The sequence below is a fragment of the Agelaius tricolor genome, unplaced genomic scaffold (genome assembly GCF_023055355.1).
Source record: "Agelaius tricolor isolate 1412-34295 unplaced genomic scaffold, bAgeTri1.0.p SCAF_18, whole genome shotgun sequence".
Classification (NCBI taxonomy): domain Eukaryota; kingdom Metazoa; phylum Chordata; class Aves; order Passeriformes; family Icteridae; genus Agelaius; species Agelaius tricolor.
This window is the reverse complement of record NW_027269278.1, coordinates 1,318,971-1,345,577: the sequence shown is the minus strand read 5'-3', so window position 1 is coordinate 1,345,577 and position 26,607 is coordinate 1,318,971. Positions and strand designations below refer to the sequence as shown.

Genomic DNA, 26,607 nt, shown 5'->3' with positions numbered 1-26,607 from the left:
TCCCCAGGGGACAGAGCCCCTGACACCCCTAATCATCATTTGCCCCAATACCCGTTTCTCTATACAGCCTCCTGTCCCTTTTCCATTTCTCACAATCTTTTTTGAAATGACTCTTTTCCCTACAGTAGAAACACTTCCCCTCCCAGGGGTCCTTGTACAGTTCTCAAGTCTCTTCCCTTTTCTGTTTATCTGTTTCGCTTTGTTCCTCTCTTTCTCGCCACTGCAACCACGATCCTCGCCTTTGACTTCATCTTCTCCTCTTCCCTTCTCAAATACACCTTTTGTGCCTCTCACAGCAATTTATTCAAACCTTTCTCCTACCAATCCTCCATCTTTTCTAGCTTTCTTCTGATGTCATTCCATGCTCTTGTCACAAATTGCACCCTCACTAGCACTTTGCCCCTTTGGACTCTCAGGATCCATGCTCGAATACAATTGAAAATTCTGCTTCCACTAACCAAGCACTGGGGGTTTCATCTTTTTCTTGTTGGCTGTCAAAAGCCAACCTCACATTACTACTCCTAGGGACTGCCTCCCAAATACCTTTGATGATTAACGATCTATAATCTCTCATGTTTCTGCATCTGACCTGGTTGTTTGGGTCCCAATCAGGCTGATTGATGGGCATCTTTTCATCCCCTAGAGGGCCAGCCCTGTTCTCCCTTTCCCACATCCTCATACCAGCTGCTCATATTAGCTGCATTTCTTCAATGGGAAAAAAGAATGCCTGATTGTCACAGTGTTCATCAAGTGACCACTTGGTGCCTCCCTGCTAGCCCCGACACTGCAACTACAGGGGACAGAGGGGCAGCTAAGGGTCGTTAGCCCTTTCCTCAGAGAGACATGGCCAACGATGATGAAGGAAGGGTACAGTCCAGAGGGTATTTAGTCCAAGGTTTTATTAGAAGCTACAAAGAGCTCCCAGCCTCAGGGGATACAACTCAAGAAAGCCCCTGAGAGTGGGAGCAGCACCTTTTATTGAGGGGTGGAAACAAGGGAGGAGTTCAGCCATCTACCAATGAGGGGATAAAGGGGAATGTCCCTTTATAAAGGGTGACATTATGATGCTTGTATCCCCTTTTGTGTGTTCTGTTTATGCTGGATATCATGTTCTGTGCCTTCAAGGCTGGCTCTGAAGAGTGAATGTTTTGTTTTGCTATCAGCCGCTCCCCTATGGCTGGCGGGACACAGAGACAGGGCAGTACATGGTGCTGCTTTTGCTTTTTGCTTGGCTTTTTGCTTTACTCTTGCTCTTGTTTCTGTTTTGCTCTTGCTCCTGCTCATTAGTTAGTTTAGCTAAGCAGTCCCAAATTTTTCCTGGACTGTTTTTCCTTTCCCTTTTTTGGAACCACTTGAGCCTGCTTCGGACTGGGACCTGGGAAACACCGAGAGTTTGCACCTTGTGGCTGCAGCAGCTGCCCCAGCAAAGGAGGGACTGATAACAGAGCGACCACCCCCGAGAGAGACTTTCTGAAGTTGTCATCTTTTTCAGAGTGGTGAAAGAGTGGTGTCACCTGGTATTGTTCATTTTGTGTGCTGGGGGTGCTGTGCCTGTTAAATAAACAAGTTCTTTCCACTTCTCTCCAAGGAATCCTTCCCGACCCAGCTGGGGGGAGGGGCTGTGTGGGTGTGCTTTCTGGAGGGCCCCCTTTGGAGGTTTTCTCCCAAATTTGCCCTAAACCAGGATAGGGAGTGAACCAAGAAATAATTGACAAACAGAACAACATATTGGGGAACTTAGTAGGATGGACCCCTGGCCCTTGACCAATCACTCAATGCCCTTTGTGGAAGCTTCTAGAGAGGGGGATGGGAAGCTGAGTGACAGACAAGATGCCAGGGAGAGGATATGAGGATTGGCAGGGAAGTTTCTAGAACTGGAGGGCGTGGGGATAGAATTGACATTTGGTGAAGGGGAGGCAACTTAGGGTGAAACCATAAATGGGGGAGAACAGGAACAAACCAAATAGCACAACACAACACAAAACCTAATATTGAATTAAGTTCCTCCCAGGTATATATACTTGGGCCCAAAAACTGATCAACCTGGCTGGCTATAACCATGGGATCTTCTAATAAGGTTTTAATCTCTTTCTTAAAATTTCCTACTTCAGAGGCAGTCAAGGGCACATTCACTAATCCAGTCCCCCTCCCCCCCCCCCCCCAGGCACGGCCCATGGGGACTTCCCTTAAGGGTAGTAACTTTTCCACTATCTCTCCCTTCAGTAAACATTTCCCCGCCTGGGATTGGGTATTCAGGGTGACCCCCTGAAACTGCAGCTTCTTCCTTTGGTCTCAACCACAATCGTACAATCACAAGAATGAATTTCACCTTCACTCAGGGGATTCTGTTGATTTATAATCTCCTGCTCATTCTCTTTACTAGTCAGTGACATTCCTGAGGAAACTTGGGGTGTTAAGGAAATACTGGGCAGGGCAGGCTGAAGTATAGAAGGAGCAGGAGGAGGTACAGGGGAAACTTGGGGTATCTGAGGAGGATTAAGGGGGGCAGTGGGAGTGGTGAGTGGCGTAGGGAGAATAATAGGAGAGGGGGCTATTGGGGGTACTGGAGGGGCAGGGAGGGGTATGGGTTGGATAGGAAGAGGTAATGGAGGAGTAGGAGGACAGGCTGCTGGGAGCACAGGAGAAGGAGGGGATGGGAGACAGTCCAGTGGGTTCCATTTCTTTTCAAATTCCTCTTTTTCCTTTTTAGTCTCTTTGGATACTTCATGTACTCTAATCTTCTTATCCCAAATTTCATTTTCTACCCAACAGGTTCTGTATTGTATCTCTTCTTTGTTTGGAACCTCTCTTAAATTGATATGCCTATTTAGGCTAGGCATAACCACTTCTCTTGACACGGCCAAGGAAAGCTGGGAACCAGAAATGAGAGCCCAGCTGGAGCCACAGACGCATTGCCAGGGCAGGTGGCAGAGCCACCGGTGTCCTGCAGCCCCCAGTGTCCACCCCAGGGCTCCCAGGATGCTGTGCCTCAGCCAGCCGGGACAGCCCGTGCTCAGTGGCACAGGCGGTGTCCAGAAGACCGCAGAGGTTCCAGAGGTTCCGTGCTCTCCAGGAGGCTCATCTGAAACCCCTGGGCCTGGGGCTAGTGATGGGAATCATAGGAGAGCCCTTCTGGGCTAGGTGTTAAATAAAGTAGGATTGCCCCAAAGAGCTGTTGGAGTGTTCCTGCTGTTCTGGATTTGACTGGGAGAGGGCTCCTTTCTTCCCAGGAACTGGCTCGGTGCTGGGTTTGGGTTCATGCTGGGAATGCTGTGGAATTGTGAACTACTTGATTTGATTTAAAGTCCTGTTTCTCCTCTGGGGCTGAGGAAGTATCAGTCTCATCCCTCACACGTATTTTTCCAGGTGCAGCCGGTGGCACAGCCGTTTCTGGTGCTCACGGGGCGGTAGGGCCACGGCTCGCAGGCTTAGGAGCTGTGCTCTGCAAGGTTCAGGAGCAGCGTTCTGCAAGGTTTAGGGGCTGTGCTCGGCAGGGTTTAGGAGCTGCGCTCGGCAGGTTCCGTTCCTGCTCTCGGGATCGCGGCCTCGCTGCGCTCAGGGCCCGGGGGTGAATCACGCATGCGCGGGAAGGGGCGGTACGGCCCCGGGCCCCAGGCGCATGCGGCGACCTGCGCGACCTGCGCATGCGCAGCACGGGGCCTGACGCAAGGGCGCTGCAATCGCCGTGCGCTTTATCCTGTCCGACCTTGAGTGCGCGGCCGCTACAGGACCCAGGCTGTCGACGCCGCGCCGGTGTGCACCGCTCCGCCTCTTTGCCTGTGTCCTGCCCCGGCCCGCGCTAGCCTGTACACCGAGCTGTGTATCCGTGTCGGGAAGCCACCGTGCAGCCGCGCCTCCGGTGCTGGAGTCCGAACGGCGCGCCGAAAGCGAGCGGCGGGATCAGGCATTATTGGAGTCAGCCCCCGGCGGGGGTCCTGCGGCGCGTCTCGGCCCCCCCGCGGCCCACGTGGGTGGAGGTTTCCAGAAGAGCCGCGGCCCCGCGCGCCCCGTCCTCCGCCGCCGCCGCCATGCTTAGCGCGAGCCGCCTGCCCCTGCTGCTGCCGCGCGCCGCGCCCGCGCCGCCCGCGCGCCCCGCGCAGGTCAGTGCCGTGAGGGGCCGGGGGGACAGCGCGGGCCCTGGGGGGCCGGGGGGACAGCGCGGGCCCTGAGGGCCCGAGCGCTCCGGGACACCGAGCTGGGGGGACACCGCTGGGCTGGGAGAGCAGCGAAGGGCGCTGCCTGCGGGCGAGTCCGGGCCCGGGCCGCGGCTCTTCAGTGCTCAGATTAAGAGCGAGCTCGTGTTTTTGCGGGGCGATGCGGACCTGGGGGGCGTAGAGGAACCTGTTTTACGTGTAGGAGTGTGTTTTGCGTTAAGGAGGTTTGTAATAAGGTCTCTCGGTTCCTCACCGTGCGTGTGCCGGTGACAGCGGGGATCGGGCTGCGGAGGGCACGCGGAGGCGATTTAGGGACAAGCGGGGACCGCAAATCCACCCGCGCTGTGCTGGCGCGGCTCTTTCGCAGCCTGAGCCACCCATGCAGTGCCCGGGCCTTACGTCTGTAAATTTCAGCAAAGTAGTCATGGCTCGGTTCCGTTCGCATTAAAATATCTTCTTAGACGTTCGTTCTTAATCAGATAGAGGGCTAATGCTTCCCCAGCTCTCCAGGATGCTGCTTTACACGTGCACAGGGGCGGCCAAGCTGGGGCGTAGCAAAATCTCAGCTGCAGGTTCCTCAAGGGATGCAGTGGGGCTTTTGTTGCTGACTAGGCACAAAAAGCTCTGAGAAACGGGGTTAATGTTTATCTGCTGCTGCTCGTGGATTGCTGAAGGTTCAGTGTTGACTTACTGAGATGTATTTTGCCTGGTAACATGCTCACAGATTATTCTGTATGAGGAAATACTTTGGTTCTGGTCATAGAAATTAGGGTTGTGGCAGATGAATTAGTGCAGTAATTGGGGGGGGCTGTTTATGTCAGCCTGAGTCTTGCTCAAGTTATTAATTCCTTTGCAGTTAAGTGTTTGAAGAGGGTCCACTGTAGTAGGACGGTGTTGCTTCAGAGCTTGTCTGCCTCTGAAAGCCTTGGGTTGAAGATCTCTTGATGTTTTAAACTACATTCTCATTTGAATGTCTTTGTTTTACAGACATTTTGGAATGGCCTCAGCCAAAACGTTCTCAGAGCAGCATCCAGCAGGAAATATGCGTAAGTGCTCCTTGGGGTGGTTGTGTTTGGCTGTTGGTGTTTATATTTATCTCTTTCTGATACCAGAACTGGTTATTTGAGCCAGGGATTGGGTAACAGAGCCAAACCAGCAGAATAAAACTGGAGCCTCCTCCCTTAACTTCTCTTAGGTTAGTTTTAATATCTTGTTTCTCTCCAGGGGAGCTTTGAGAATTGCTGTTCCCTGCTGCTCCCGTCACCAGCAGTGCCCACAAAACATGGATTGCTGAGATTTGTTTGATTAAAACCAACCAAAAAGTAATCCAGACACTGTTGGGACTAATTGTTTTACACTGACATAATATGGGTGATGTGTGGATCCGTTTCCCTGCAGATAAAAGTTCATTTCAAACATGCATTTGAATCACTCATTTTCGTTGTTGCAGGATAATGGGAGAAGGGAGCAGTTGGTTGTGTGACTTACTCAGATGTTTGTGGCTGATGCTGATTCAGGCCATGGGCTGGGAAATCTGTTTGTGTTGGGAAAGCTGGGTCTGTCTGGTACAGCTGAATGTTCCAAGCTCACTGCTTTGTTATTGGAACTGGAGTTAGAGCCCCTGGCAGCTTGGGCACTGGGAAAGTGACATTCCTGGAAATAAACAGTCCTGCTCTGCTGCAGAATGCCTTCTCCATCCCAGATTGTGCCTTTGTCTGTAAGCAAAACTACAGTTCAGGGATTCTCTGAGCCTCAGGAGGGGTGATGCACTCTTCCCACAGAGGAGGAAGGGGTTCACAGTTGTCTTGTGTGAGAACCACTGCCATTTTTCAGGACTAAATTCACTTGTTGCTCCTGAGGATCAGGAAGGTGTTTCGCTTTGGCTCTGGCCCAGAGCACCCTGCATGGACCAAGTGATTTGTCACTGTGGATTCTTCTCCCCATGCTAAGCATTGGTAACACAAATAAATTGTATTTGTTTATTTTTTCACTCCAGGTGAATGTTTTCAAATATGTTTGAACACCAGGGTTGCCCAGAACAGCTGTGGCTGCCCCTGGGTCTCTGGAAGTGTCCAAGGCCAGGCTGGACAGGGCTTGGAGCAGCCTGAGGTAGTGGAAGGTGTCCCTGCGATGGCAGAGGGTGGCACTGGATGGGCTTTAAGGTCCCTTCCACCCAAACCAGTCTGGGATTCTATGATCAAAAGTAACCCAAAACAGTTTCTGTCTGTAGGGACAAAGTTAGTTATGGCTTTTTTTATACCAAACTCTTAAGGATTGTTGAGAAGATATAAATATGTGTATTAAGTAAAGATATTCTAGGGAAGAATAATATTTTATATGCTTATTTTAACAAGCAAGGGTTTACCTGTAAGTCATCTGGCTCAGAACAGAGGCACAAGCTTAAATTTCGGTGTAAGAGTCAGAGAACACCTTAGGTTAGGATACAGCCTGGTTTTGCTTCAACATTGCGTGGAAAATCACTTTGTCCTGTCTTTGGGACTGGACATTTTTTTGCAATTGATTATTTTCCTTTAATGGTAATTTTTCTCTCTCCTGATGTGCCGTCCAGCTCAGAAGCAATCAAAGGTGCCGTTATTGGGATTGACCTGGGTACCACCAACTCCTGCGTGGCTGTTATGGAAGGGAAGCAAGCGAAAGTGAGTAAAACAGGAGAGTTACACACAGGGTGTCCCCAGCGTGTCCCCGAGGTGAGCGTGTGGATGTCACACCTGCCTTTGTGCCCAGGTGCTGGAGAACTCGGAGGGTGCCCGGACCACGCCGTCGGTGGTGGCGTTCACGGCCGAGGGCGAGCGCCTGGTGGGGATGCCGGCCAAGCGCCAGGCGGTCACCAACCCCCACAACACCTTCTACGCCACCAAGCGCCTCATCGGCCGCCGCTTCGACGACGCCGAAGTGAAGAAGGACATGTGAGTGAGGGGACAGTGCCACTGCCAGCACCAGAGCAGCAAACACCACGGGGGCAGCACGACCTGCTCTGCTTCCAGACACCGCCCTGCTCTGGGGGAAGTTGTTGTGCCCTCTGCTCTTGAGATTGCAGTGCTTCTGTGTGAGGGCCAGGCTGTGTTTAGCTGCATTCATTGCTGATCACATTAAGGCTTCCAGAGAAGAAGAAAAAAGGCTTGCTGGTGCTTGCAGTGCAGACTTTTCTAATTCTTGGGGGTGCTTGCAATCAAAGCTGTGTGATCATACCTCAGGCCTGCGGTTAAATGAGGCGTCTGATTAAAGCAGCAGAGAACAATGCAGTGTGTAAGCTCTCTGCACGGCTGCTACATGGGCATGAGTACTGTTTATGCATTTGATGACTTAATTCTCTTTCTTTGAGACCTTAAATAGGGTGTAGTACATATTTTTCTGACCTGTCTCAAACACTTGTAAAGTTGGTATATGTGTGTTATTCGTATTGTGTAAGTGTTGGCAGCCTCAATCTGTAATTGGTACTTTGGGGACTCTGGATCTGGGGCTCTGCTGGCAAGTTCAGTGTTCTTTGTTTAGAGCTACACGTGTTCATCTGCTGATACTGGTGGTACAGGGTTTGTGCTGCTGCAGAGACTGAGTGTGAGTTTTGTTGTTTTCAGTAAGAACGTCCCATTTAAGATTGTCCGTGCCTCCAACGGGGATGCCTGGGTGGAGGCTCATGGGAAGCTCTATTCTCCCAGCCAGATTGGTGCCTTTGTCCTCATGAAGATGAAGGAGACTGCAGGTTGGTACAGCTTGCTCTTTGCTGTCTCTGTGCTTTGTAAGTGGAAGTGCTGCAGCCAAAACAGCACTTTCTTGGTACCAAACCCTTGTAGAGCAGGGCTGCAGATGGGGGAAGGGAATAGGGTGGGCTCCTAGGAAGCCTCAAGGAAGATCATTGCCTGTCTCAATCTTGAATCTTTGGCAAAATATCGGTGTTTTACTTAAAAGATACTCATACCAGAATTGGTTGCTGATTGAGTTGACTTTGATGGAATTTGCACTTTCTCAGAAGGGGGAGCTCCATTTCCTTGGAAGCTGCAGTCCTTGTGCCTCCCTGGCTGCTGCTGGGTACAGGCTGGGGCAGTCAGGCTTGAAGTGGTTTTGTTCCTACTCAGCTGCTGGATATGTGGCAGATAGGGAGAGAGGGAGTGTTCAAGAGACCACATTGTTGGGCCCTAATAGATAATTAGCCAGTGGTGACTTTAAGTCTTCACTAGGGGAAAATACCTATTGGCCTGGAAACATATTCCTCTCTTTCTTAATTTCTTAAGTGGTTTCTGGGGAAACTAAGTGTAGTACAGAGAGGGAACAATCAGTAGTGCCTTCTGCTCCCTCACTTGTTAAACACTGCGTCCAGTGAGTGTGAGGAGGACAGGACTGAAGCTTCATCAATTATTGTATTTTCTCTATTAGGTTTTGGGCACTTGCTAGAGCTCCACCAGTAGTAAGATACAAGTATGTGGTGTGTGAGGCTCTGGAGGTGATAGATCTGACTGACTTTGATCTGCCTTCAGCAGGGATCTGCTTTCTGGAGAGGTGTTTTTTGGCCTGGGTGCTGCCTGGTTTCAGCAGTGGCTTTGCAGGCAGCAGAGAGCAGTGCAGTGTGTAAGCTCTGTGCAGGACTGCTGCACAGCCATGAGTCTTGTCTGTGCATCCACACTGCATCGTGCACATTTGTATTTTTTAGCAGGTTTCACTGTGCATTTGGGGACTTCCCTTTTTTGAGACTTTAAAATAGGGTGTCATAGATATTTTTCTGACTTGCTGTCTCAAACACTTATAAAGTTGGTATATGTACATTGCTTGTGCTGTCTAAGTGTTGGCAACAGCAGATTCTATAAATGGGATGAAAATGAGTAACTTTTTAAGTGCATCACATGCAGGAAAATGGAGTGCAGCTTCAGTCTCATGCAATAAAAAGACAAGCTCTCAGGTAATTCATTACAGTGACATCCACTCACTTATGGAATTGCAAAGGTGCATTGCTATGCTGCCAGAAGTCTACAAGTCTATTCTTTTTTGTGGAAGGACTGAAATTCTGCACAGCTCCTTCTGCATTTTCCCAGAAAACAGCAAGCCTGTCTTCTGCTGGTTGGGAGAAATAATATCAAACTAGGTGCTAGTGGAGATAGACTATTTACAAAAGCATGTAGTGATGGGACAGGGGCAGTAGATTTAAATTAAGAGAGTGAGTTTAAGTTAGACAGTAAGAGGAAGTTTCTCCTGGCAGGGTGGGCAGGCCCTGGCACAGGGTGCCCAGAGCAGCTGTGGCTGCCCCTGGATCCCTGGCAGTGCCAGGCTGGACAGGGCCGGACAGGAGCAGCCTGGGATAGTGGAAGGTGTCCCTGCCCCTGGCAGGGTGTAGAATGGGATGGAGTTAAAGGTCCCTTTCCCACCCATTCTGTGAGTGATAACATGGTGTTCTTACAAGGATAACTTCTGTTTTGTCTCCTTTCTCTTCCAGAAAATTATCTGGGACATGCGGCAAAGAACGCCGTGATCACAGTCCCTGCTTACTTCAACGATTCTCAGAGACAGGTACTCATCAAGCTGGGAGCTGTTGGGGCTCAGAAATTGCATTCAGTTTCTCTCAGCAGTCAGCACTGTCCCCTTTCCTCCTCAGGCTACCAAAGACGCTGGGCAGATCGCTGGCTTGAACGTCCTGAGGGTGATTAATGAGCCCACAGCAGCTGCACTTGCCTATGGGCTGGACAAGTCTGAAGACAAAGTGTAAGTGCATAACACCAACCCTCTGAAATAAACCTGCTGGGATTTGCCTCCTCTGCTTGCTGGGTTTTAGAGCACTGCTTGGAGTTCTGCCAAGGTGGACTCAGCTTTTAGTAAGAGCTCTGTAATGTCATCTCTGTTCTGTGCCAACCAGCCTTGTTAAGAGAGTTCATAACTTGCAGCTACAACTTAATTATCCAACCTGAGTGTCAATTGAGTTTCCTTACCTGCCAGTGGCAGTGGTGGGTGTGGCTGAGGACAGCTGGGTGACAGGCTGTCACTAGAGCTGCTGATGGGCAGCACAGGAACTGTGCTGAGCTGTGCCAGCTGTCCAGGGCGTGCAGCTCCCCTGCCTGCATTCAGTCCTCTGTTGCTGTCAGGGGTGGTTACAGAAGTGCAGGCTTTTGTTAGACATTCTGTGTTTCTGTGGTAGTGATAATGCTGCGAAAACCTCATTACATTTGAAACATTTTGGGGGAAAAAGAATTCATAATAGTTCTGGTGTCCCTGCTCTTGTCACTGAATGTGACAATGTCTGAGATTGGAGAGGCAGTAGCTGCCCTCTCTGAAAAAATGGGCAAGGTCAGGCTTTGTGCAGCACATTTCCAGGGACCCCCACATGGACTCTGAGTGCTCAGGGGGTATGGACATTTTGGGATGGTTCACTGCTATCTTTAGAGAAGCTTTGAACTTGTGTGGGCACCAGTGTGCGTTCTGCACATCATCTCTTGAGGAGAGGGAGTTCTGAGCCACTTACCTTTGTTGAGAAAGTAACATTGTCCTGCCTCTCTCCCTGCAGCATCGCGGTCTATGACCTGGGTGGTGGCACTTTTGATATCTCTGTGTTGGAAATCCAAAAGGGAGTCTTTGAGGTGAAGTCTACCAATGGTGACACTTTCTTGGGTGGAGAAGATTTTGACCAGGCTTTGCTACAGTATATTGTGAAAGAGTTCAAGAGAGAGGTAAGGTGTCTCTTGAGAGCACAATCCTGAATTACACTGCTTTTCAACCTCACTTCTTTAGAAGAATGAGCATTCTCTTAAATTCTTAGGACTTGTCACCTCTGGCACTGCTGGAATTTAAGAGGTTTAGACACTCTTTAGCCTGGCTTCCACTTCTTCCACTTCTTTTCTTGAAGTGGAATATTCCTTGGAAGTCACAGAATAGCAGAACTTCTGCCTTCTTTCTCTCTGGTGTAACAGGACTGTCCTATACACAGTCTGCTTACTTTTAAAAGTAAACATCTGTAGTGCAATTGAATGTGACAGACAGATGCAAATGGGTTGCTGGGAGGAAACTGCCATGTAATTCCAACTCCTTTGCTAATTCAGTCCTGTTTTATTATTCTGTGCTGCAGCAGCCTTTCCAAGGTTCAGTCTGTAATTCACTATATGATCACTTGCAGAGCAGAGAGGGCTGGCACATTGGAAATGCTGACTACCCCTGCCAGCAGGGAGAGAGCAGCACAGTGCACATGGCAGTCTGCTCTAGAAATAGCTTTCAGTCAAGAGCTCTGAATGGTGAACTGCAGGGATGTGACTCCTGAGCAGGTGCTGAGAGTCTGTTAACCCTGTTTTTGTCGCTCAGACGGGAGTTGACCTGACTAAAGACAACATGGCCCTTCAGAGGGTGAGAGAAGCATCAGAGAAAGCCAAGTGTGAGCTTTCATCATCTGTGCAGGTATGTGCCTGGATCCAGAGCATCCACTACAACACTAGGAGACGTGGAGTTCTGCACTGGCTTTGTTTACTAACCTCTCTGACACTGGTTTTTCTTCTGTGTAACGCAGTGGCATCACTGGCACGGGAGGTCAGTCAGCAGGGTGGGCTTTCAGACCACAGAGAGCTGCTGGAGGCTGAGTTGTTGGGTGCTGGGTTTTGCCCTTTTTCTGGCACCACACCTGATCTTGCAGGGAATGTGACCTTCCCAACCTGTTCTGTACTTCAGAACTGTAATGGGCATCAGGGAATTTAGCCAGTGCTGCTGGGTACTGGAACCACTTACAGCTCTGTGCAAGCGCTTCCAAAACCTTGGTGCTACTCATTCCACTGAAACAGCTAATTTGTGTAGTAATTCTTATACAGAATCTTGACTTACTTGCCTATGGACAAGTTGGCTGCACAATGGGCAGCAGCCACCCTCCCTCCTTTTTTCCATCAGCTTTGTATTTTAATGCAGTCAAGTGTGTCTTTTATGAATTAATTACTGAATAAGGAACTGGAAAAGCAGAAAGTTGGGAGTGTAGTAGTCCTGGCTAAGTGAAATTAAGGTCAATTATATAGTAATTGAAATGGGGAGTGTGCCAAGTTCTAGCTCCTGAATAAGCATCTTTAATTTTATCTGATGGTGGTCTTTTTTGCTGGCCAGTGGGGAGCTCAGAGCAAGGAGCTGAGGGCAGTCACAATGGCTGCATAGTTCTGCCACAGACATAGCAAGCTCTGTTTTGTGAGCTCAAGAGCTGGCAAATGCAGTTTGTTCATACCAGGAAAGACTGAATTCTTTAACTCTTTAGCAGTGAAGTGAAAACAACTTGCTTTTGGTCCCGTTTTCCCCTAATACTTTTGACCACGCTCTGTATAAAGTGAGTGCACACCTCTAGTCAGCAGCACGGTTTTAATTCTTGTGTAAACTTAATCTCTAGAGCTTAAAGCACTAATGTTTTAATTGCTTTGGATTGTAGTGTCTTACGAGGTCAGCATGACTCAGCACTTGAATCAGATGATTTCAGTATAAGATTTGCTTTTAAAATCCAGCATGTGACAAACAGCCATTAAAATGGGGAATACGGTTCCTTGCTCTAATTAACTTTGTGTTAAATGGCAGCAGAGTGGCTGTTGAGCATGAGCTGTAGGCTTTTAGAGAATAGCCAGGAGGGAAGGAAATACCTTCAAGGAGTTTACCTGATGTCAGTCAGTTGGCAGAATCTTTGCAGGAACTCTGCAGATGGGCTTTCTTCTGTGTTCTGAAGGAACAGCATTAAGGTTGTCACTTCCAGTGTTTCTGCTCTTACCTTCTGGCTGTGACAAATTGCTTTGCTCAACAATGAAAGACCTTGAAGTAACACAGTATTAAAATTGGGGTTTAACTATTGTAATCATGAGGTGTGGAACAAAATAATTGTCTTATTTCTGAAATGTCAAACATAAAAGTGTGCCTGCTGCCACTTAAACTGGGCTGGAGGGTGAACAGCCACACAGATACCTCAGTACAGGCCAAACAGAACCTGTAAGCTGATGTAAAGCCCATTCCTGGTTTTTCCTGAGCCTGTTTCCATGCCACAGACCGACATCAACCTGCCCTACCTGACCATGGACGCCTCCGGACCAAAGCACTTGAACATGAAGCTGAGTCGGGCGCAGTTCGAGGGCATCGTGGCTGACCTGATCAAGAGGACCGTGGCCCCCTGCCAGAAAGCCATGCAGGATGCTGAAGTCAGCAAGAGTGACATTGGGGAAGTCATCCTCGTCGGTGGCATGACCAGAATGCCAAAGGTATGGAACTCAGGGCCTGTTCAGGCAGGGCTGGCACAGCTGCCCTGTGCCTCTGTTTGGAGGGTCAGGACAGAGGAGCTGGGAGTGCTCAGGGCAGACTCAGTGCTGAGGGTCCCTTGGGAGCACTGCCCAGGACCTCTCGTTCTGTTTGCTTAGCCCAGCTGGGCCCTGGGGCTGGAGCTGAGTTGCACTGTACAGAGCCAAGGGGACGTGCTGGGAGGTGAGAGTCCAGCTGCAGCCTGACATCCTGGGGTGCACTGGACACGAGCAGCATTGCTGAGAAGTACAGGGCATTTCCTTCTGTTGTGGACTCAGTGTGGTAAAGGTACATTTCAGTGACAGCCACTTGTAAGCAATCTGTGCCTTCCAAGGGATTTCCAGCACTTCCAGCTATGAAGAACCTGCACAAGCAGAACCCTTCTGGTACCTGCTGGTTGTGTGTAATCAGAGCTACCTGTTGGAGGCTGCCGTTTGCAGGCCCATTTACCTGGCTCTTGCAGACACTCCTTATCTAAAGCCTGGCCCTTAGTTCTGTGGAGATAAGCTCAGCAGGTAGCTTTAAAGCCTGCTGTGCTGACATGCACAGTTGTGCAGATAAGTGCTGTCTGCAGGTGATTTACTGCTCCTGTTCCAGCCATGCCCTGCTGCCGCTCCTCCATCCCAGAGCTGAACAGGGATGTTCACTGCTCCCTCCAAGGGTACAGCCTGGCCTTTCCTGCAGAGAGCACCAAAATCTCACTCCAGAGGGATCACTTAGGCCTGGACTATTTGTTGCTTTGTGATTTGCAGGTCCTCTCTAGGACAGTAGGTGTGTACATGGTCCTGCTTGGGGTTGATTTGGGGTTTGGTGGGAGGGTTTTTCCTCCCTGCATTGATGAGCCTGGTGGCTGGAGGTGATGCTGGTATAAGCAGAAAGTCACCCAGGCAGGGGAGCCAGAGCAGCAAGATAAACAGAAGCTCCTGTTCTGGCCAAAGCTCACGTGGAGTAACTCTGCTGTATGTTCCCAAAGTCCTTGTTGTTCCAGCTGGATAAAGGAAAAATGGTGTGATTACCTATGTATAAAGTGATGACAAAGAAACATTATGTATCCTTCAGGGGTGGAAGACAGAACTTAAATATTGATTTTTTTTTTTTTCCCTACTTCCCCTCTTAACCCTTAGCCATTTGTAGCTTTGGGCTGACAGAATGCTTTCCTGAGTGCCTGTAGTTACTGCTCTGCCTCTGAAATTGGTGCCAGTGTGTTGTACACAGCCAAGCCTTCTGTTGAGTACCTTGTTGTTCTCTCTTTCCCCTGCTAGGAGGGAATGTGGCTTCTCTGGAGCTGTCCCATGGCCAGGACTCTGGGAGGTGGACTGTGGGTGGTTACAAGTATTGTTTTGTACTGTAAAATACACCCCCAGAGGGAAAGATTTGCATTTAATTACATGTTCACATATAGAGTCTCCTCTGTAATGGGCGCTTGGGGCAGGTGTCTCCTGGCTGCAGCGTAGAGTTGGGTGTTTGCTTCCAGCAATTTTCCAGGCACATCCCACTCATGTGGGCTGTTGTGCCCAACACCTGTACTGGGAGAGAAGGCCCAGCCCCACAGCCTTCCCTTGTAGGGCAGAGGAGGGCAATTCTGAGCTGTGCTGTGGGGCAGACCCTCAGTGCATTTCTGTCTGGATGCTTCAGCAGGAAATGTGTTGGGATCATGAGCATAGTCCTGGGGAGTGGGCTGAGCAGGGCAGAGCTGACAGCAGAGCTCAGAGTGTTGACAAAACACATCTCTGCTGAAACAGCCCACGAAATAAAGAGTTGGAAAATACTGTTCTTTATACAAGTCCCTTTTTTTTTCCCCCCTTCACTGCACACAAACAACATGAACTGTGCTGCTGGATTTTTTACCTTCCCTGTGCTCCTCCACAGCTGTACTGTCCTTGGCAGTTGTGTCCTGTTCAGTGTTGGCTTGCACAGTTCCCAGGGAGCAGTCCTTGACTCCCAGATAAGCCTGGAAGGATCCCCTCGGAATGTGGCTGGGCTGTGTGAAGGCACTGAAGGGGCTGCCTTGTAGCTGGCACACAGAGCCTCTGGAGAAGGGGCTGTCTGGGCTGGAATGAGGGCATTCAGTGCTGTGCAGGAGGGTGGGCAGTGAGGGAGCAGGCACAGAGCTGAGGCTTGGTGTTTCTGTCTCAGGCTTCCATGGCAGCAGCAGCATAAGGACATAGAGCTGAGCCAAGGCTGCTGTGGCCGTGGTGGTTTCCCTGTGGATGAGCTGTGCTGTGTCTCCACTCAGGTGCAGCAGACTGTGCAGGAATTGTTTGGCCGTGCTCCGAGCAAAGCAGTCAATCCTGACGAGGCTGTGGCCATTGGAGCAGCTATCCAGGGCGGGGTGTTGGCTGGTGATGTGACAGATGTGCTGCTGCTGGATGTAACTCCCCTGTCCCTGGGCATTGAGACCCTGGGAGGTGTCTTCACAAAGCTCATCAACAGGAATACCACCATCCCCACCAAGAAGAGCCAGGTAAGAGTTGACTCAGGATGGGTGGGACTTTGCTGGTGCTGTCAGACAGCTCAGGAAAGGCCACCCAGAGCATGCCAGTAGATGATTTTGCCTCCTCATCTGACAAGAGAAGCAGTGGAGAAATCAGGTTTAATGTCAGCCACTGAGTATCTCTGATTATTGCCGTGGCCCAGAGGGGAGGGCAGTTGAGTTAATGATGACAAGATATGCCAGGGTGTTTGTGGCCTGGTGAGGGTTGTTACAGTGTGTGTGCCATGATGTCAATTGTCAACACATCATTCTGAAGAAGGATTGTGTGGAGCCCTTCTGGGACTGAGCACCACACCCATGGGAGAGCCCTTGCTTGGCTGAGTGCCTGGGAAGGGGTTATCTTTTCTCTGCATTGTAATGTCCTGGTGCTTTGGGTGTGATCCCTTCCTTCCCTTGCCTCTGTCTGGGCCTGCTGCTGTGTGCTTTCTCTGATAACACCTGAGCTGTCTGGGGTGTGGGCTGAAGCCTGCTGCTTCAGGGGAGATTTTCTGGAGTGTGGTGGCTGCCCTGGAACCTGCTCCTGCCATGGATGGCCAGTTTTTGTGTCCCCAGGTGCATACAGGACAAGAAAACATTGGCTTGGCTTGGCTCTTGCTAGCCTTGGAGTTTTGTCAGATGGAACATGGGAACAAGCATTTCATTATTTTCCCTTCCTAGCAGCTTCCTTTTATTCCTTGCTCAGTCAGCTTGTAACTGCAGATGTTTGTGTTCTAATTAGCTATATAGTAACTTCCAGTTCCTTTTCCATAGGTGTTTTCTACAGCTGCTGATGGGCAAACACAAGTGGAGATCAAAGTGTGCCAGGGGGAGAGAGAGATGGCCAGTGACAACAAACTGCTTGGCCAGTTCACATTGGTACGTTGGCTTCTCTATTCCTGACCTTAGACTTGACCTTCTGGGAGATGTTCAGAGCCTTCTCCATTTCAGCTGCCCCCTGAAGGCAGTGTTGAGGGGGAATCGTCTTACAGAAGACATTTGACCCCTTTCTAGTACAAAGGCAGCCTCTAGAGGCACAGCCTGGCCCTGGGACAGCCTTTCTGTGGCTGAGGACCAGCTGGTATTGAAGATGGAGCTCAGAGTTTCTGAGCACTCCCATGTAGCACTGGGGTTACTGCAGCTTTAGAGCCTGGTCACCAGGAAGGGCTCTCTGGGTGCAAAAAAGCCTGTGCAGTACCAATACCAGGAGATAATCTGAATATTCCTCTGGTGTAGCAAAGATGGGATCTGGAGCAGCTCCAGGATACCTGCAGTCCCCAGGGAAGCCCATTTCAGGCTAGTGAGACCCTGGGAGCAGAGTCAGTGTGAGCTGAGGTACTCCAGGGTGTGTGTTTGTGGGATTGCAGTGTGTGTGTGTGCCATGATGTTAAACTGTCAACACATCATTCTGAAGAATTGTGTGGAGACTTTGTGAACTGAGCCCACACCCTGCTCCCTGGGGAATAGATGTGTTGTAGGATTGCTGGGAGCCGAGGGGGGCTGCCCAACCACCTCCCTCAGCAAAATTGGTTTGGTCAGTGATGGCAAAGTTTGGCACTGTTAAACTGTCCAAGTTTGTGAACTTCCTAGGAAGAACCCAGCAGAAAGGAAGGACTTTGTCCTTCTGTGCTTTTGAAGGAAGCTGTGCTGCCTCTCGCTGTCTTAAAATGGTTCCCCAGAGGTGGCCAGTGAAATCTATGTCCAGAACTGGGGAAATAGAACATCCTGCCACATCAAGGGAAGATGGGCTTGTGTAGCAATAAATCAGAGCCTGTACCACCTTGGAACCAACCCTGGGGGTTCTCTCTTGCGGTTTCTGTGCACTTTTCCAGGGCAGAAACCAGATCCCACTGCACAGCATGGTGCCAACAGGTACTTAGAGGACTCAGCTCTGAGGGTTGTTTTAGAGGCTCATTCACTATCAGATCCCCACGGTGATTTGCCCAGCCCTTGTCCCCTGAGCTCTGTCCCTGTGGGAGCTGATGGCCACCCCTTGTCCTTGCTCAGGTCGGGATCCCTCCGGCGCCACGGGGAGTGCCCCAGATCGAGGTCACCTTCGACATCGACGCCAATGGCATCGTGCACGTGTCAGCCAAGGACAAGGGCACCGGGCGGGAGCAGCAGAGTGAGTGTCTGGGCATGACAGGGATTGAGCAGGGGGTGCTGAGGGCGACACTGATTCCAGGGGGAATGGAGTGTGCTCCAGTGCTGCCTGGGTAGTGTCCCACAGTCCAGGGTGGGGATGGAGCGTGTGGCTCCATGCTTGGGTCACCCCCACTCTTCAGTCTGTTGCCAGTACAGCGCAGATGCAGCTGAAGTCATCTGAGCCTGTCTCTCCCCTGGAAAGGAGGGTGGGCAAAGGGATAAGTCAGAGCTGAGCTGTGGGTTTGTTGTAGGGCAGTGAAGCTTCTGTAAGCACACAGCCTCTCCTCTCTCCAGCAACCTGCTGCCAGTGGATGCTCTCCTTGCATGTTAGGCCGAGATGAAGCACCTGCCTATGCCAATGTTTAGGCAGCCATCACTGGCAGGGTTTCACCACATTCCAAGTGGTTTTGCCCTGTGTGGCAGTCCTGCCTTGGTGTTGTCATCTGGAATAATTGCAGCAACATGTGAGCAGAGTGCAGCTGTTTCCTGGGTTTCCTGCATGGATCAGCTGTGTCCCATTGCCCAGGTGTTGGGCACACAGGGTGGCTCACTGAGGGCTTCCTGGTGTTAGTGGGCCATGCTCTGTCACCAAGGTGTTTGGGGCAGTCATGTGTGCCCTGTGTTACCCTGAGGGGACAGAAGTTGGAGTTTAGGAATGCAGCACTGTGTATGAGTTGTCCTTGGGCTGTGTGGGAGTGTTGTTTCTTTGGGAACACACAGGGATTGTTGTCTGTGAGCCTGGCTGCATGAAGGTGCCAGCTTTTAAGGCAGAATCAAATTGGGAGGATCTCTGACTCCAGGGTGTGTTGTGTACAGCTGAGCAGACCAGCCCTGTGCCAAGACCCTGTTTGTTATATTCCATCATAAAGGTCTGGAGATGGGGTTTTTTTAAGGCAGCAGCTTTTACCTGTAACCACCTTGTCCATTTCTTGTGTTTAAGCTGGAAGTGACTCCAGCTGGCAAGAGGCTCAGGGAATTCAAGTTGCCAGTGTATTCTGCTCTGTGGTACAGTGAAATGTTGGGCCCCATGTGTGGTGGGTTCAGGAGATTAATTTTAAGCATTTAGAGATTCCCCTGATACAAAACAAAAATCTCTTCTCCCTTCTAATTGGAAGCCTCTGTACTGCCCTTCAGCTGTTTCTTGGAGAGAACCCTTGAGCAGTGAAATGCTCCAGTTAGCAGAAGCATTAACTATGCACAGCTGGAGGGTGTGTGCTGCTTTTAATCACACTGCTTGGCTTTTTGGCAGCAGGTTGACACCAAAACCACCCTACACTTGTTACTTGGATTTCCTTGGAGATCTTGCACATGTGGCAGCCTTCTACTGCTGAGTAAAAGGCTCCTGGTCACAGGCATCCAGAATGAATTTTAGCTGCCTACCTGTAGGTAGATGTAGTCCTAATTACAAAGCTGAATTGTTCATCCCACATCTGTATCCAAAGGACACCTCTGTGTGTGTGTCTTTGTTCAGGGTTCTGTCCATTGACAAAGAGTTCCTTAGAAAAGTTCCTTTAAGTGGGGATTGTAGCATGCACTTTTATGGGCATTGAGATGTTCTGGATATTGGTCCTCTTTCAATGAAATTTGACTAATCCCTGCAGTAAAACCTGAATCTGGACTGTGCTTTTTGACACTAATAGAGGGAAAAGACCAAGGAAGGGATGTGTAAGAGCCTGCCCATAGAATCATGCTCCATTCCTTATTAAGGGCAATGTTAGGAGCTGGGTGGGAAATGTTGTCTTACCCTGCCACTAGGCCTGGGCTGTTTTCAAACAGGGAATGGAGTCTTTAGTGAAACCATGAAACCATTCCTTCTCTTTGGATTTTTTTTTTGGGGGGGGGGGTGGGGGTTTGGGGTGGGGGTTTTTTTTCTTTTTCTGGTTGGGTTTTTGCTGGAGGGTTTATTTGTTTAAGGGGTTTTAGTTTGGATTTTTTTTTAGTCCTGTGGTTCTAATCTGGGATGCTCCTTTGGTTTGAGGGCTTTGCACCCTCACTTTCCAGGTGGATTAAGTGAGGACTGGCCAGAGTGGCTTGCAGACCAGCAGGCAGGGTGTGTGTGGCAGAGCTGGAGAGTTGCAGATCCAGGAGATGAGGCTTTCACCTTGCCAGCAGCATCAGTGGCTCTTTAAAGAGTCACAGTCTTTGTCCTGCCCATGGGGCCTCCCTGGGCACAGAGTCTCTGAGCGAGGCTGCTGCTGTTAGGCTGGGGAATAATCCTCTCCTCAAAGGTGAGAGCAGATCCTTTATTCCTGTTCTTCTCTGCTGCAGTTGTTATCCAGTCCTCTGGCGGCCTCAGCAAGGATGAAATTGAGAACATGGTGAAGAACGCAGAGAAATACGCGGAGGAGGACAGGCGGAGAAAGGTAATGGGGAGCAGAGGACCTGCTGCTTTCAGCACTCTGCTCTGAGCTGTGCCCACCCCTGGGGGCCCAGGGCTCTGCTCTGTGAGCTCTTACCAAGCCTCTGCCCCTTTCCCTACGCTCAGTTGACACTCCAGGGTTGCATGAAGGTGTTTGCAGAGGCATTTGGGTCTTGAGGTTGGATACCTTGCTCTGTGTGACTGCGCTTTACTGCTCCCTGAGGAATTCCTGGGATGTGGAGGCAGCAGTGAGCAAAGCCACCTGCCTGCTGCTCATGGCAAACAGCTTTGCAGCTCTGGTGAGGGTTTCTGTCATCACTGCTCTCCAGTGTCCCCCTTGGCTGTTCATTTGGCACCTGGAATGCTGTGTCCATGTGAGCAGTGCTGGCCTCAGTGCAGGTGAGACCAGAAGGAGGTGATGGAAATCCTCACTGGCCTTGTTGAGTAAAGACTGGCACTTGCCATGGAGGAATGACTGAACCTGTAATACACACAAGATTAATGGTTGGAACTAATTGGTTTAATGAGGGTAGTAATAATGAATTATGCAACTAAATATAGACCATTGATTTTTTAAGCAGACACAACACAGGCTGACTCTGGGATGTGGCACCAGCATGTGTTTAGTGATTGCTGAAACTGGCCCATGGAATTGATCCACTTTGTGTCCTTCAGCCTGCGGGAGCCTGTCTCAGGTGTCCAGGCAGTGCTGTAAATCTTGCCCCCAGTAGGGAAGGGATCAGAAAAGGGCTGAAGGGGAGAAAGCATGGAATAAATCCCCAGGAGGCATCACTGCCTGGCCTCCTCAGAACCTCTGAAGCCACAGAGCAGTGGCTGATAGGCGTTTGTAGGTTAGCTGGGGAACCTTCAAAGACCTTGCTCTGGAAGTCCCACTGTTTGAACAACCTCACCATTGCTGTGGAGCATAGGGGGATGTCTGGCATCTAAAGAGGCTGCACTGAAAATTGTTCTGCTGCCTTACTTTGTCTCTTAAATTGCTGGATAAGTTTCTCCCTGTTGTAATCCTGAAGTGGGACTCACCCCTGTCCAGTGAGCTCACAGAGCAAGGTGATCACTTGTATAACTGTAGTTTTCAAAAATTGCCTTGTTACACTTTTCTGCTCCTGGTTTTACTGCCATAAAAGCATCAGGAATGCATAAATGGGAATTTTTGTAATAAGGGACCACGAGTAAAAGCACCCAACATTTGAGTTGTCTCTAGTACCCCTGTTGCTGAAGAAGCTTCAGGATGTTCTCCAAAAGCTTTGCTGCTTTCCCATGGAACAGAGTGTGCTGTGCTGTCCCTGAGGTGTCTTGTCCTTTCCCATGTGCCAGCAATGGTGGTGCATTGGTCACTTGTAGTTCAGGGGAGTGACTGTGAGTGAAAGCCTGAGGGATGGCTGGCACAGACTCCTCTTGGGGCCCTGTGAGGCCACAGTGCACCTAGGAATGGTTTGCTTGCATTTCTCCTTGCACTGGTGCCATTAAGAAGGACCCTGGGTGGGAACTATTATGGGGCTTGGCAGTTTGGGCATGAAATGTCACCACTTGTGTCCCCGGGGGTGTGGGCAGCAGCCCTGACGAGCTCTCTCCCCCAGGAACGCGTGGAGGCCGTGAACATGGCCGAGGGCATCATCCACGACACTGAGTCCAAGATGGAAGAGTTCAAGGATCAGCTGCCAGCAGATGAGGTAGGTGGTTCCTGATCCTGGAGTGCTACAGCACGTGAAATTCTGCACAAAATCATTGCTCACATTCCCACTCAACTCCCAGCTGGCTCTGGCCAGTGGCTCCAGCTCTGGCCGTGTTTCTGTGCTGGGTGAGGGTGGCACAGCCCTGCACCTCTGGCTGTGGCCCTCCTTGGGAGGGGTGAGTGTTCCTGAGGGGAGGATGGATGGACAGACATCCTTAGGGGAACAGGGTTTGGGTGTGTGCAAATAACCTATTGCAGAGTGCTGGGTTGGTGTCACCGAGGCTCTGAAGGTTCATCAGCCTGGGAAGCTGCTGCTGAGAGGTTTCTGTCAGAGCTGTGGCCTTGGTGTGGCCTTGCATGCGGTGATAAGGACTGTGCTGTGGCTGGCCCCTCGCAGGGGCTTTGCTCCGAGGCTGGAGATTGAGGACAGTGCCTGCCCTTGTTAGCACAGGGACAGAGGCACAGCTGCTGTGCTCTCCTGGCAGTGCATGCACAGCATCCAGGAACCTGGGGGCAGTAAAAAGCAGCCCCCACTTAACTCCAGTTTTTCTATCTCAGGAAATGAGAGAGTATTTAATATCCAAGAGTGCTTTTCACACCACTCTAAGGCAGTGCATTGTGAATTTCAAAAGTCAAATTTAGAAGAGTGCACCCAATTACCAATTTAACAACTCTGGGAACCAGAATTAAAGGCTCCTGGGGGCTCTGAGGTGTCTGAGGGAGCACAGTTACAGTTTGTTGGTAGCAGCCTCTGGTCAGTGAAAGGCTGTTTCTCTGCCAGCAGATGGGAACAGGGCAAGGGGCAGTGGTTTTAAACTGCCAGAGGGCAGGGATGGATGGGATATTGGGAAGGAACCCTTCCCTGTGAGGGTGCTGAGGCCCTGGCACAGGGTGCCCAGAGCAGCTGTGGCTGCCCCTGGATCCCTGGCAGTGTCCAAGGCCAGGTTGGACAGGGCTTGGAATAATTTGGTTGAGTGACCATGGCAGGGAGTGGAATGAGATGTTCTTTAAGGTCCCTTCCCACCCAAACTATTCTGTGATTCCATGATAATAGCTGGCTCTTTGTTTGGAATTATGTGAGAGAGTTTCCTCTCACAGGAGCCTGGAGCCTAAATCCCAGTTCCCTGCAGGGACTGTTCCCTGTGACTTCCCTGGGGAGGTGGGGGCAGCCTGTACTGTCTGGTGCTGATGGTGACTGTCACTCTGTGTCCCTGTCTCATGGTGTGCTGCAGAGCTGTGCCCGTGTCTGTGAGCCCTGCTGGCACAGCCGTGCCCAGGAGCCCTCTCCAGCAGCCTGCCAGGGAAGGAGGCAGTGCCAGCCTGTGCAGGGACTGACAGATGGCTCTGGGCCAGGCTGAGCCCACTCTGCTGCTTTGCTCTGAGCTCCTGCTCCACAGGCAGCACAGGGACTGAGCAGGGCAGGAGCAGCCCTGCTCACCAGCTCCCCAGCAGGGCTTCAATATCCATGGAAGCCAGCTTGCTGTCCACTGCCCTGGCATGGCTGTGCCAGGTGAGCTGTGCCAGGCACAGAGCATGGCCTTGGCCAGTGGTCAGGCCCTGCTGAGCTCTGTTCTTGGCACCTCTGCCCAGACAGCAAACAGGGGCCCTTTAATGCCAACTGGGACACTGTTGGTGAAGTGGACAGGTGCCCACTGGGAACTGGGCACAGTCCTAGGCCCTGCACGCTCACTTTGAGTGGCTTCTGGCATGGAAAGGGGGCCAGCAGGTGGTGAAATGACAGGATGGAGATTAACGATGAACCAAGAGCAGCATTTCACCTTTGTGTCTTTTTTGCAGTGCAACAAATTAAAGGAAGAAATTGCTAAAATGAGAGAACTTCTGGCTCGTAAAGATAGTGAAACAGGAGAGAACATCAGGCAGGCAGCAACCAGCCTGCAGCAGGCTTCCCTGAAACTCTTTGAAATGGCATACAAGAAGGTAGGTGCATGGCCAGGTCACAGTCAGAGCCTTCAGATGGGACGGGGGGAGTCAGGACACCAAACTCTTGGGTGGGAGGTGGTGCTGAGCCTCTGTGCAGCTCCCTCTGACTGACACTGGCTGAAGGGGGAGCTCTGGAATGTCAGGGAGAGTTGAAGGCTTGAAATCCTGACCATGCTTCCAGGCTGGGTGTTCCATAACTGCACTGCATTCCATGGAAAGGGCAAAGCTCCTAGTAAGGGGCATCCAGAAGAATAATGAGAGGGCTTTTCCCCTCAGTGCATGGACTGCCTGAAGGAGTAAAGTAATTCCTGAGCTTTCTTCAGGGTGATTGTAAAACACGATTCCTGTTCAGTCTGCCTAAAGCCACAGTAAAGGCCATTGGGATTTTCTTCTCCACCCCCTTCCCAGTGGAAGGCCCTCCCAGCCCCTGGCACCTGGCCAGGGTGTGCTTGCCTGTGCAGGGAGGAGTCCCAGCATGGCAGGGGCACAGTGCCCAGGTGACCTTGGTGCTGAGCTGTCCCCAGTAAGGACAGCTGCTTTCCTGATGTCAAACCAAACCTTTAGTGCTGCAGTGTCAGCCTGTTACATCCCCTGGGAAAAGGAATAATGGGAAGATTGTTTTCTCCCTCTCAGAGCTCAGGCAGAGATGAAGATTTCCCTTCTCAGTGGACATTGCTCGTTGCACTGAAGGGAGGGTTCTCCAGGCTGGAGCTGACCTGAGCTGCCAGCCAGGGAAAAATGGCCAGGAGAAGCAGTTTGTTGTTACCAGAAGTAATAAACCTGTTTGTTCACAGATGGCCTCGGAGCGAGAAGGTTCTGGAAGTGCAGGAGATCAGAAGGAGGAGAAGCAATAAGGAGGAGTCTCTGTCTTGCCTTGATGAGAGAATGATGAAGAGGTCGATTTTCTTGATGCTTGGGAGAAAAGGGACCTTCCTGAGCAGCAAGGGGCAGAATTCAGACTTACTGTGTTTTTGCAGTATTCTATATATAAAATTCTTCAATGTATAAATTTAGTGATGTGTCTGCTAGATAAATTGTCACTTGATGAAAGTTAATTCATGCCAGACAAAGTTATGAGTTTGGCCCTGGCGTGTTCCCTGAGCACCTGGGGACTGGCTGATCATTTAATACTTGACACAATGGTGTAGTAAATCCGAGATCCAAGCTTGGAAACCATGTCATGAAATTGGAGGGTGGAGATAGAAGCTGTCCGGGCATGGGGAGGAGAATGCAGCCTGCATGTCTCCTCCTTGTGGTTCTGAGGAGCTGGGAGCAGGTGGAGGGCTGGGAGCAGCAGGGGCAAGGCTGGGGACATTGCTGGAGACCATTTAGCCCTGAGCTAGGCTGGTACCCTTGTTCTGAAGGAAAGGGGCTACTTCAAACTCAGCTGTAACATTATTTCTTACAAAAGAGGCAGCGTGGAAGTTCAATACTTTGCTTGTCTAAGCCTTCTGCTCCATCCTGTGTCTGTTCTCTGCTTATGGTAAAACAATTTCCTTGATAATAAAACTGTTACTGGATCCATTCTGGATTTTTTTAAAATAAAAGCAGAAAAGTGTCCAACATGGAGTTCCTGGTCTCCTGGCCTTTGATGGAGAACACAAGCACTTTACTGCCTGTGACAGCTGCAGAGGGAACAGCCAGGCAGCTGTAGCTTTCTAAACTTGTGCTTCATTCACAGGCACAAAGGAGGTTTCTGGTGTCAGGTTGAGGCTGGGCTCTTCTGAGCATGTCAGTGCTGCTCTCACGAGGTGCCCCAGGTCCTCTGACTGCAGTAGCAATGGGGCTTCCCCGTCAGGCACCTTGTGCTTGGGCTTACCCTTACAAAACAGGCTGCAGGCTGGAGCAGCACTTGCCCACTGTGCTTCCAGCAGCCCGGCCTTGCAGGGAGGTGCATAAAGGTAGCTGTGTCTCCTTTTTCCCCATCTCTTACTCTGTGTCGCTTGAACTGGAAAAGAACCCACATTTGCGGCTGCTCTGTCCTGCCAGCTCAAGTATTAGTGGAAGGAAAGGATGGTTTTGTTCTGGCACTCAAGACAGTTTCCACCAGAGGGGACAGAGGTGGCCCAGCATGTGTGGAATCGTCAGGAATTGTCCGTGTGGGGTCATTAAAGGGAAGTTGTGTCTGACCCGTGTGCTTGCCTCCCACAGTGGAGCAGCCCCTGCAATGGGTGAGCGCACAGCAGAGGCCGTTCCCTCTCCGGGCTTCAGCGAGGCTCTGCCCTTTCCCCTGCTGGAATCCTTTTGGGCAGAGCCGGGCACTGTGCGCTGGATGAGGGGACAGTGAGACGGGCTGGGCACTGCCTGGGGGCCATAGCCCGGAGGCCTGTCCCTTGCGGGCATTGATGAACTTGGCCGTCCGTGACTTGGAGGGGGGGGGGGGGGGGTCAGTGCGAGCTCTCCGGTGACACAAAGCCCCCAGGGGTGGCCGATTCCCCCGGGGGCGGCGTGCGCGGCCGTGAGAAGATGGTGCAGGGAGGCTGTGGAGTGTCCGTCCCTGGGGCTATTCCCGCGCCGTGTCCCCCCCCCGTCCCCTCAGTCCCCGCTCGGTGCGGGCCCCGCCCCGGCCCCGGCCCCGCCGCCCCTCACGGGCCCTTTAAGCGCGCGCGGG

The 26,607-nt window shown here is 51.0% G+C and overlaps 1 protein-coding gene and 2 non-coding genes across 3 annotated transcripts; all 3 read left to right on the top strand.

Moving 5' to 3' along the window:
• Window positions 1–3,684: 3,684 nt before the first annotated feature.
• HSPA9 (heat shock protein family A (Hsp70) member 9) lies at window positions 3,685–25,565 on the top strand. Its single transcript, XM_071442985.1, has 17 exons — window positions 3,685–4,100; window positions 5,142–5,200; window positions 6,724–6,811; window positions 6,900–7,081; window positions 7,751–7,875; window positions 9,598–9,671; window positions 9,757–9,863; window positions 10,660–10,822; window positions 11,448–11,540; window positions 13,142–13,351; window positions 15,625–15,852; window positions 16,633–16,737; window positions 17,866–17,983; window positions 20,272–20,366; window positions 21,961–22,053; window positions 23,853–23,993; window positions 24,791–25,565. Exons 1-17 carry the CDS (start codon window positions 4,029–4,031, stop codon window positions 24,848–24,850), a joined length of 2,013 nt encoding a protein of 670 aa, XP_071299086.1. The 5' UTR covers window positions 3,685–4,028; the 3' UTR covers window positions 24,851–25,565.
• On the top strand, window positions 16,102–16,173 carry LOC139597975 (small nucleolar RNA SNORD63). Its single transcript, XR_011681782.1, has one exon. It is a non-coding gene; the product is annotated as a small nucleolar RNA SNORD63 (small nucleolar RNA).
• On the top strand, window positions 17,235–17,303 carry LOC139597976 (small nucleolar RNA SNORD63). The gene has a single exon (XR_011681783.1). It is a non-coding gene; the product is annotated as a small nucleolar RNA SNORD63 (small nucleolar RNA).
• Window positions 25,566–26,607: the final 1,042 nt, after the last annotated feature.

Coding starts and splice junctions, on each gene's coding strand:
- HSPA9 (XM_071442985.1), top strand. CDS start 4,029: ATGCTTAGCGCGAGCCGCCTGCCCCTGCTGCTGCCGCGCGCCGCGCCC. Junction 9,672..9,756: donor TCAACGATTCTCAGAGACAG/GTACTCATCAAG, acceptor TTTCCTCCTCAG/GCTACCAAAGACGCTGGGCA. Junction 15,853..16,632: donor TCCCCACCAAGAAGAGCCAG/GTAAGAGTTGAC, acceptor CCTTTTCCATAG/GTGTTTTCTACAGCTGCTGA.